Source organism: Pholcus phalangioides, unplaced genomic scaffold (genome assembly GCF_987345545.1).
Source record: "Pholcus phalangioides strain wild (caught in Gottingen) unplaced genomic scaffold, Ppha-v1.0 ptg000008l_1, whole genome shotgun sequence".
NCBI classification, from domain to species: Eukaryota; Metazoa; Arthropoda; class Arachnida; order Araneae; family Pholcidae; genus Pholcus; species Pholcus phalangioides.
In genome coordinates, this window is record NW_028301601.1 from 13,785,143 (window position 1) to 13,797,181 (window position 12,039).

The 12,039-nt window shown below is 39.7% G+C and overlaps 1 protein-coding gene across 1 annotated transcript in view; it reads left to right on the forward strand.

Moving 5' to 3' along the window:
• Window positions 1-10,315, forward strand: part of LOC149083861 (1-acyl-sn-glycerol-3-phosphate acyltransferase beta-like) — a 32,580-nt gene extending 22,265 nt beyond the window's left edge. The window contains exon 6 of the mRNA XM_089235224.1: window positions 10,128-10,315. Coding sequence (XP_089091350.1) covers window positions 10,128-10,315 — 188 coding nt within the window. The remainder of the gene's footprint in view (window positions 1-10,127) is intronic.
• Window positions 10,316-12,039: the final 1,724 nt, after the last annotated feature.

Below are 12,039 nucleotides of genomic sequence, written 5' to 3' on the forward strand. Positions count from 1 at the left end.
GCTTTGGCCCCCACTAGTGGTCATTTTCTTATCTTCACTGGTGGGGCAATTAGAAAGGCTAGTGGGGCAAAATCCCCACCTAAAAAAAGGCTCGTGTCGACCACAGGACCGTCTTAAGACCAATCATGGGGGGTTCCTGGACAAAGCAATTTTTCTGAGACCCTGCGTAGGAAATTCTCAAAAAAAATTCAAATGTATTTCTTATTTTTCTGAGTCCACTCTTTCCTTGTGACAGCACTGATTGACCAACCCTGAGGGGTGTCCTTTTTTATCTCTAGCTCGTGCTGCCTAAACTAGTATTTCCACAGTTTGATTCACACAGGAAGTTCTGCCATCTAGGTTAGAAATTAAAGAAGACTCAAGCGGTGATAAAAGAATTATTATCGAGAAGCAGAAATTTTCATTCACAGTAATGTTCCCTACGAGTGGAGCCCAGAAACCGAACTGAATGGCAAATGAGTGGGCGAGCGAGCGAGAAACACTTCAATTATAAATACGTAAGGAATGAAAATTATGTCGCGAAAATTATTAATTAAATACGTTTTGAATTACGTTTTAAATTGTTTTTAATGAAAGCTGCCAAATAAGCATGTAATGAAAAGTTTGTCGAATTATATCTCCTCTAACATTTCCCGAAAGGAAGTGCTATTTTTTGATTTCGTTTTTCGAAGCTAGAGTTTCATGAGCCAGTTTTCGAAAATGTTTTTTGTCACCCACGAGGTTTTATGTGCAAGAATTGGAGGTAACTTCACACAGATTTTGAACTCAAGCATGGCTTTTAACAATTAGAAGCTGAGGCTCTCTTTTACCAGTTTTGCTGATGGAGAAAATCAAACTTATCTTTATATTCACTTTCTTCCACTAATGTTTTTCCTAGCATCAGTAGTGGGATATGGATCTCGGTCATGGGTCGACAGGTCAAAATCCCTACAGGGTTAAAATCCCGCAAGGGTCGAATTGAAAATTTTAGTTTTACCGTATACGCCGCACCTCGCGATTTATGTCGAGATTTGCATTTCTCACGGCGAAAGGCATTCTGGGGCGCCAATCAAGATGATAAATTGCGATGAAATAAAATTTTGAAATTTTAATTTCACTGCATAAGCCGACTTTCGACTTTCCGGATTTTCATTCCTCCCAGTGAGGGACGTTGGGGCTCCGATAAGGGTAATAAATTGCGATCAAATAAATTTTGAAATTTTGATTTCAACGTATAAGCCACGCTTCGCGGTTTCTGTCGATAATTTTATAACTTTGTTCTTTTTTCTCGTATTCTTTGTTCTCACCTAGAAAACTGCTGCCTCCTAAATTTTTCCGCGGGGCAGTTACCCTACTTCTTCAGTGCCCCGGTTGCTCCAGACTAGTTACGGCCCAGGGTCTCATAAATGTCTATTCTAACTATCTCAGCCTAGGGGTCATGCCGCAGGAGGGTGGGTGTGGCAAGCCTCTCGGTACGTACACATAATTTGGTCCCGATGAGTCAAAAAGTTCCCGATATATTCAAGAGTTAAATGAAATCTTCACCAAAAAGCGTAACCGATTTCTGTTACATAGAAACAGGCCCTTTTCGAGTTTGTGATTTTATATTATAGAGTAGATATTAAACCCCGCACGTGTAAATTAATCTCGAAACTATCGAAATAAAAAAAAGGGGGGGGGGATGTGTCATATTCGTGCATATATTTACAATGTGGCGGGGGGGGGGTGTGACTCAACACCACTCTAAATATGTATTTCTAGTGTGGAGTTGGCTGACACTCCGTGTATGTTACATTATAGCAAGCTGTGACATAAGAACCATACGTTGGGTGACCATACATCCCGGTCTTCCCTGTTTTTCTGGCTGCTTCGAATTTTTTGCAAAAATGTCCCGGTTTATCCCGTATTTTCAGCGAAGCCAACTTTACTTTTAATTCTTAATTTTATTCATCAAATCAATAAATAAAGTATGTTTCAAACTCAGAAATTATATCAAGACCACAAACAAGAAAAATCATCTCGCATTTTTTTTCACGTCTTTTTATTTTAATTCACTGCAATTTGAAGTGGGCTTCATTTCCCGAGATTGGCGACTTTTCTATGATTTTTAGCACGAGTTGGCACACACACACAAATGTGCTTACTTCAATCATCAATTACTACTATCATCAATTTTGACGATAACTGGCGATATTCCGTATTTCTGAGCTTAATTTACAGTATTTTCTCCAGAAAATATGCTCAAAATACCAATAATGACACTTCAGGTCATAAAGACTCAATAGATGTCATCGCAAATAATATGTAGTCTAAAACAAATATAGGTAAACAAATCGACTTTTTACCAAAGCCTAAAGACTCGTTAGATGTCACTGCGGACAGTTACTTGTCTGTAACAAATATAAGTAAACAAATCGACCTTCTACAAAATCCCTAAACGTAATAAAAGCACTTTTATTACGTCCTTTATACACCAAAGGCGGTGTATTACTTATTGTTTTGTACTGCCGATGGTGGAATATTACGCATTGTGTTGTTTTGCTTATCGCGCACAATAATTAGTACACCACCATATTCAAAGCACCGCAATAAGCAATGCACCACTATATTCAGTGCACCATATTGCGCAATATAGGCACAATATTGTGAATATAGGGGTGCACTAATTATTTTGCTGTATTGCCGATGGTGGTGAATTAAGTGCTGTATTGCTTAATGTGGTGCCCTGAACATAGTGATGCATTGCTTTTTTGCAATACCCTGAATAGATAGGGTGCTCTACTTATTGTGCTGTATTGCCTATGACGGTTGGTGCATTGTATGCTTTATACGCCGTATTTCTTATTTTAGTGCTTTTCAAATGATGGTGCATTGCGCATCACGTGATGTATTGCTTATTGTAATGCAGTGCTTTTGCTTTTAGCGTATATTATGGTGCTTCGTACATCACGTATTGCGGTGAATTACGTTTTATGCTGTATTGCGGTGCACTGTAAATAGTGGTGCATTGCGTATTGTAGTGCATCGCGTGCTGTATTGCTTATTATTATGCATTGCGTATAGTGTATCGTGTTGTATTGCTTATTATTATGCATTGCGTATAGTGTATCGTGTTGTATTGCTTATTATTATGCATTGCGTATAGCGTATCGTGTTGTATTGCTTATTATTATGCATTGCCGTCTCTTTCCAATTTTATTGATTGTTTGAATAGTGCACCTGTGGAGTTAGAGCCTACTGGCCTTGCACAGGTTTGTATATAATAAATAAATAAATAAAATTGCGTATAGCGTATCGTGCTGTATTGCTTATTATTATGCATTGCGTATAGCGTATCGTGCTGTATTGCTTATTATTATGCATTGCGTATAGCGTATCGTGCTGTATTGCTTATTATTATGCATTGCGTATAGCGTATCGTGCTGTATCGTTTATTGTGGTGCATTGCTGATTGTTGTGCGTTGTGTATTGTCATGCATTATAGTGCATCGCGTGCTGTATTTCTCATTGCAATGCAGTGCTTATTGCGTATTGTGATGCATTGCGTATTGTGATGCATTGCGTATTGGGCTGTATTGCTTATTGTGGTGCACTGTAAATAGTTGTGCATCGCTGATTATAGTGCATCGCTTTTTTATCGTATTTAAGTGGTTATGGTGTATTGTTGAGCTTATTGCAATGTATAGTGCTGTATTGCGTTACACAAGTAATGCATAACTACGCAAAACACACCACAATAAGCAATACAGCTCAATATTGTTTATATATATCTCTCTGTATCGCTTATTGTGGTGTGTTTTGCGTAGTTATGCATTACGTGTTTGTAGTGCATCGCGTGCATTATTGCTTATTATAATGCAGTACGTATTGCGTATTATGGTGCATTACGTATTGTGGTGTATTGTGTTTTGGAGTGTATTGCGAATTGTGGTATATTACGTTTTGGGCTGTATTGCGTACTGTGGTGTATTGGGTTTTGGGGTGTATTGCGTATTGTGGTATATTACGTTTTGTGATGTATTGCGTACTGTGGTGCATCGCTGATTGTTATGCATTACGTATTTTAGTATTTTGTGTGCCGTATTGCTTATTATAATGTCGTGCCTACTGCTTATTATGCTGCATTATGTATTGTTACGCATTACGTATTTTAGTACGTCGTGTGCCGTATTGCTTATTATAATGTCGTGCCCACTGCAATATGGTGAATTGCTGATTGTGGTGCATTGCTATTGTTATGCATCACGTATTGTAATGCATCGCGTGCTGTATTGCTTGCTTAATATAATGCAGTGGTTATTGCTATTGTGCTGTATTGTTTAATTGCTTATTGCAGTGCACTGCAAATAGTGGTACAATGCTCGTTTTAATGCATCGCATGCTGTATTGCTTGCTTATTATAATGCAGTCCGTATTGCGCATTGTGATGCTTCGCTAATTGCAGTGCATTGCTGGTTTTGCTGGTTGCGTACTGTTATGTATTACGTATTGTGGTGCATACTTGCTGTATTCCTTATTGCAATGCAGTGCTTATTGCGTATTGTGGTGCATTGCGTATTACTGTGCTTTGCTTAATGTGATACATTGCGTACTCTGGTGCATTGCATATTGTGCTGTTTTGTTTATCGTAATGCAGTGCTTATTGTTATGTATTGTGGTGCATTGCATTTTTATGGTACTTTGCCTATTGCGATGCATCGCATATTCTGTTGTATTACGTATTGTAGTGCATACGTGCTGTATTGCTTATTGTAATGCAGTGCTTATTGCGTGTTGTGGTGCATTGCGTATTACTGTGCTTTGCTTAATGTGATGCATTGCGTACTCCTCTGGTGCATTGCCTATTGTGCTGTTTTGTTTATCGTAATGCAGTGCTTATGCTTTATTATGTATTGTGCTGTATTGCGTATTGTGGTGCATTCCTTATCGTGGTGCACTACTTGTTTTGCTGTATTGCGTATTGTGGTGCATTCCCTATCATGGTGCACTACTTATTTTGCCGTATTGCCGATGGTGGTGCATTGGGTTTTGTGCTGTATTTCTCTTTGTGGTGCACTGCATATAATGGTAGTATTGTGCTTTATTTCCGATGATGGTGTTATGCGTGTTGAGATTCACCGCATATAGTGGTGCATTCCTTATTGTGATGCACTTCATATGGTGGTGCATTACTTATTGTGTATTTGAAAATTAAAAAAAATATATATTGTTTATTGCCTATCGTTGTGTATAACGTATGTATTGTGCTGCATCGAGTATTATGCTGTATTTATGATAGCAGTGCATTACTTATTTTGCTGTATCGCCGATGGTGGTGCATTGCGTTTTTCGCTGAATTTCTCATTGTGGTGCACTGCAGATAGTGGTAGTATTGTGCTTTATTGCCGATGATGAAATCAGAGTGGGAAACTGGCAATTGGATGACTATTTTGCAGGCATTCGCAGTGCCTGAGGAATATTTTGCTTGATAAAGAAAATGTGACACGAGTAGTTAGGTCCATTGGAGGATTTTGAGGGGGGGGGGGGTTGGACGCCGAAGCCGTCAGGGCCCCCCCCCCTTCTAGTGTGAAATAAATATTCTTATTCGTAGTTGTAATTATCACAATGTCATTTCTGAGTTTGGAAGATAATTTCAATCGTTGATTTGAAGAATAAAAGTCAAGTTGGCCTCGTTGAAATTAACGGACCAATTAACGGTGAAGAAACGGGACATTTTTGCAAAAACGTCGCGACAGTGAGAAAAACAGAAGAAACCGGGTCTGTCACCTCATTAAAAAGTAATAAAAGCCCAATACCCTTCTTTCAGCTTATGATTATGTGAGTCCTATGCAAACAGTTTGTTATCTGTCACAGATATAAGTAAACAAACTTTGACCTTTCACTAATCTTGAAGTGACGTGCTATACGTCCCGTATTTCCCCTTACAGAATCGGTGTTTTCTGCTATTTTAATGTTCTGACTTTTTTGCAAAAATTTCCCGGTTTTTCACGTATTTCCAACGGAGCCTACTTGACTTTTTATTCTTCAAATCAACGATTGAAATTACCTTTGGGGCCGTTCAAGTATTACGTAAGCAAATTTTTAGCCATTTTTACCCCCCCCCCCACCTTGTCAGCAAAATTTCGTCATCAGCTCTGCCCCTCTGAATCCAACTCATATTTTCATAAAGGGTGGTTCATGACGTAAGCATTATCCAAACCCTCCCCCTTGTGATCAAAAGTCAGCAAATCGGAAACCCCTCCCCCCCCCCCATCGATGATGACGTAATACTTGAACGGCCCCTTTCCAACTCAGACATCATAGTGAATTAAAAAAAATTTTTTTTTTTAATTCACTGCAATTTGAAGTGGGACTTTGACGACTTTTCTGCGATTATGAGTTGGCGACTTGCTTACTATCTGCATCATTTTTGGCGGTAATTGGCAACGGCCCGTATTTTCTCATATTTCGGAGCCCAATTTTCCGTATTTTTCTCGAGCAACCATGGTCAGCCTAGCCGTACCAAACAGCTGCGGCTGAAATTATTGAATTACGCAGAAATTTTTTGCCGCCCCCCCCCCCTTTATTCAACAGTTAGTGTTTTCAAAATACTGTGTTTGCATTTTGTTTTTTCAATTAATCAATATAAAACTTTCACATTCCGTCCCTGTGCAATGTCGTTCAGTTCGGGAAGGACAATATATTTTTTGGGAACCCACTCCCCCCCCCCCCCTGGACTTACACACAGATATCTTTTACACAAATATCTTGTGTCTATGTATGATAATTTGATTGAGGCGCTGCTCGTACCCTCCCTGCACGTATCAATTAAAACAAGACACCGCTAGCAGAGCCTGACTTTGATCATGGGGTGGGGTGGGGTGGGGGGGGGGATCATGAGCAAAGCAGAAATTGTTGACCCTGCGAATGATGTCAGAGGTGTTTGTTGGTTTAGCTAGTAAAAATATGCATTAACTAATATGCATACTAATTAGCATACTAATTAATATGCTTAATTAGTTTTCTTGATCACTCATCCCTCAAATTTACCACCCTGATTCACACAGACTGTAGGTATCTCGTTAGGTCACTCACTCCCTGACATATAATCCTTATATGTCTTCTCTCCACTCGAAAATACGCCTCTGTCTCTAAAGTCACTCTTTTCATCACTCGCCGTGGTTGCACACTTCCTTGGTCACATTATTTTGGTCAATATTTGGTCGTTCACTGACCTGGTCCCACGCTCTCTAGGTCGCTCCTATATATGCTTACACACTCTCAAGGTTACTGGGGCTCTCAGGACATGTTGGCACATTTCCCTGATTAATTTTTTTTTTGGTCATTCTTTTGGTCGTTCGCTTACCTAGTATCTGCTCTGTGGGTCACTCTTTAGGTCTCTCCTATACTTACACACTCTCTGGGTCACTCTTTAGGTCTCTCCTATACTTACACACTCTCTGGGTCACTCTTTAGGTCTCTCCTGTGCTTGCACACTTTCTAGGTCTCTCTCATTCTCGTGTCATCTCTGGGTTGCTCTTTTGGTCATTCACTGATTTGGTCCATTGCTCTGTACATTATTCTTATTGTCGATCATGTGACTCCTCACTGCTTTGATCACTCACATGCTTTCCACATGTTCTAAGTCACTCTTACGATCGCTCATCGACCTTGTCCCACGCTCATGCCATGTTCAGTCACATGCTTACAAACTCTTATGGGCACTCTTGATCGCCATAGGCCAGGGGTTCTTAACCTATGGGTCGCGACCCAAACTTTGGTCGCCGGGCTCGCAAGATGGGTCGTTGTCCTAATCCAAACAGTCTAAATCTATTAACAGCTCGGGACTCTGAGCTATGGTGTCCCGACTGAAACGTAATTAACAGGGGCTTCCGAGAAGGGTCGTACGAATCCACTAAGCCAGGGACTCAAGCTATGGGTCACAACACAAACTTGAGTGGCAGGGGTTTTCGAGGTGGGCCATAAAAATCCACTAACAGCCAGTGGAATCTTGAACTGTGGATCCCTACCAGGACTTTTATTTGCCAGAGGCTTCGGCGGTGGGTTCGAACAAATTCCCTTTCATCCAGGGATTCTTGAGCAATGAGTGCCGTCCCAAAGTTGTTGCGCAGGAGCTTGCAAGGTGTGTGTCGTACAAATCCATTAACAGCCAGGCTCTCTTGAGATCATGGAGGACGATCTAAATGTGATTCGCAGGGGCTTTCGTGATGAGTCGTACAAATCCTCGTACAGTCCTGTTATAAATGCACTTATTACGCCAAATTTTTCACTAATTTCGAAAAACAAAGTCGCATGGGTCGCAAAGGAATAGGTCGGTATAGGAATAGGTGACTATTGTTTATGTTCTATTGTTTTTTGGGAATAGGAGACTATGGCATTAAAAAAAAACAAAAAACAAACTGCAGTACAGTAACGCCGTACAGGACATCACGAAGTGCATAAGATCATTGTATACGTCTTTTCCAGTAGTAGTAATTTTCTTCTTTTTTGTCATTTGTAAAATAATCGTAATTCTTACGATTATTTTACATAATCGTAAGAACCTGAAGAGAGAGAGAGAGATTAAAGTAAAGGGGTATAAAGTTATCATTGGATTGAATTTATAAAAAAAATCCTTCGCGGGGCGCTGTGGGGGGGGGGGCCGTGTGCCGAATCGAGGGTATTCAATAAGATTGGTGCATTCAACGTTCATTATAATGACCCTCCTCGTTCGATGGGAAAACTGACATTTTATTCGGAGGTCATTTGTGTATCGAACGGTTGAAAAAAAAAATTAACTTTGTAAGAAAATTCATATTTGAACGGAATTCCGTTAATTATGTTATTAATTTAGTTATAATGTGAGCAGTTGCAGTGAAACTGCATCAGGTTAGAAAATGGTAAGAAAATTGTCATAATTAACTACATGCATGCTCTTGTGTGTGCGCCAAATGCTTCAATATCAAGTGTTGAGGTCAAACACAATTTTGACAAACGAAAAACACAAATTTTTGTACATTTCTTTGTGAGAAAGAGGGGAGGCAGAGCTGAGTTTAGACGTTGTATTGGATTGAATGGTTTTTGTAGGTTGTTATACTGGGTGGGAAAATAACGTGGGATAAAATAGGATAACAATTGGGACTTGCATCTTATCAGTAATTATAATAGAACAGTCGCAACATAATGAACATCGACTGTGTTTTGCGCTATCTACCCTCCGAAAGTGTTAGGAAGTTGCCGCGAAGCTATTTACTATGTAATACACGAAAGTGTTGCGCAGTAAAACCACTTTACACTGTTGAACAACAACTGGATGAATTTTATTAATCACAGTTAGACTTTTTTTTGCGAATAAAAGCATTTTATGTGACGGCTAACAGCACCAATTCAGAAGAGATGGCAGCAGCATAAATTTGACTGTTATTGATGATAATGCTAACTCTCGAGACATATAACAATAGCCCCTCTATAGCAATATTTTTCTGGATCTGCAGAGTATCGTTATATCGAGGTTTCACTTTATTTTTATTGAGAGCTTTTTCGACCGAAATGGGTAATAATGGTTCTTGGGCCTCAACAATGACTTTTGGAATGTTTTCTTTGGTTACCATGGTTCCCTAATATTGCGCTTTTAACATTTTCTTCAGGCATCTTCAGACATTCTATAATGCTGCTAGCGTATGCAGCAGTTTTAGCTCACTGTCAGGGCCCACGCAGGTTTGATCCGGGGAAAGAAGATAGAAAACAAGTTCTTTAGTGAGTCTGGGGCGACAACCGATAGATGGCACCCTCATTTCCCACCCAACTCCGTCGCCAAAAAGAATGCCGATATGACAGGAGTTGTTGTGCGTTAAAGTAGTGGTAGAATATGAAGTGAGCCCAGGCAGCACCGAGTATTACAGCTAGTACAGTGTAAAGAAGCTCTTGTAGGTCACTTTGCGAGAACCCTGTTCTACATTCACATTAATGCGTTAAGCTCTTGCTGCTTGCGGTTTTATTTATTCAAACCGGTTTTTTGCGACTCAAAGCCATTTGTACATCATTTTACTTCACACACATCTACATTTTAAAAATCAACTTATAGGAAGATACCTCAGATAACCGGAATTAATTCATTGTTTAATGTTCCACCATCATTATAGTTCAGCTGATTGCATTTTGTTTTCCAGGAACAGTCACCGTGAAAGTTCTGCCTTGGGTGGACACCAGCAACTTAACTTCCGAGGATGTTTCTAGTCTAGCTGAAGATGTTCGTGCTTCAATGTCAAAGTGCTTATCAGAGTTATCATCGAGCGCCAAGCTACAGAATGGGAATACTAATTGTCATTCTCACAGCAATATAAGTAGTCATCAATAGAAATAGTCACGTTTCGTATAACTCAAATGTGCATGCGCGTGTAACATGACGAGTGATTGAACGTGTGCTTGTATTGTATGTATGGTCAATTTTGAAGGTGTATACTCTCACGCATGTGTCATAGTCATGTAAATTAATGAGGAACAACTATTTGTAAATACTTTTCATGCATTTGCTAATTTGTTGATCACTATCACCGTATTGAAAGTGCAAGGACACGTTTTGGGATTACCAAAAAGTCACATTAACCTTTTAAAGCTACTATAATCTTTACGTGTAATGACAAGGGCGCAGCCAGGGGGGGGGGGGGACTTGGGGGTCTGGTCCCCCCCCCCGAAATGTGAGAAAATGACCGAAAAAAGGGAAAAAGATGGCCAAATCTATTGTTCTGTCACTTTGGTCCCCCCCCGAAATGAAAGTGGTCCCCCCCCCCGAACGAAATTTCTGGCTACGCCCCTGTGTAATGATTACACTTGTTTCTGATATCCTGAAGCTAATTAGTCATGAATTCGATTCAAATCAAATTTTCTTACTCCTTGCGTAGACTGCAGTTCACTGCGTGGAAGTATAGGATATTCAGTCTCTTTGATCGATTCTAGTAGCGTATGAAATGAAGACCTTCACTTTTAAGAGTATTGATTTTCAAAATATTTTTGACACAGGTCAATTGATACTATTACAGCTTTCGATGTGAAATAGCGTAACACCGTCTTATTTATTATGCATGTGCTATGAGGTTTGGTTGTTTATTTGTTTATACGTTCCGGAAACATGTGGAATCTATTTATAATGATGTGTAACATTTTTTAGTCAGTTTCCGAATATTATTTGGATTTTACACCAGATGGTTTCGCAGAACGGGAATATCGAGCACTGACTACAAACGCTGTAACATGAAGCCTGGCTGTGATTGGTATTTAGGCAGTGGTGCAATGGAGCACATGTGTTCACAAAAATATGTTTCTCAACTTGGCAACTGTAAAGTCCCAAGTAGAAATAGCTAATTCCCAGAAAATAGAAGTGGTTTGAAAAGGTTATGTTATTTTGAAGCCTATTAAATCCTGTGGTAGAGAAACATTCTATCTAGCCGACGTTCTGTACGCACCAGAACTCGACGGTAACCTCCTTTCAGTGGGAAGAATCGAAGAGATGGGAATGACTGTTTCATTTCAAGGAAGCAAGGCCATCGTCAAAGACCCTAACGAAAAAACGGAGTAATCCTTACTGCATATAGAAGTGGGAGACTTTATAAGGTGGTAGAAGCGAGGACTTATAAAGCGCATATCTCAAGGCATGAGAAGCTTATCCACCGACGCTTAGAACATTTTCATTTGAATGCAGTGAAGAAGCTCATCAAGGAGGATGACACTGTCAGTAGTTAGGTGTCGTGCCCTGAGCGGCCAAGATGGATATCGTCGTGCCATGAGCGACCAAATCCTTCTCCATTCTTTACTTGGACAAATCCTTTCTTTTGTGATATCTTGGTGAATAGAGTAATCTTTCGATTAGATTTCCATTCTTCCTTTGCATTCAAACTTCCCTCATATCACCAATATAGATGAAAATATAGGAATACCGTAGATACCGTTTATGCGACCTTCTTTATCTCTTTTATGGAATTTTCAGATTTATACGACGCATATGCGCATTTATGCGTTCGAAATAAAATGCAAAAATTTTCACTTAGAAATTCTGAATGTCACTGCTAGAGAAGTTCCATAATT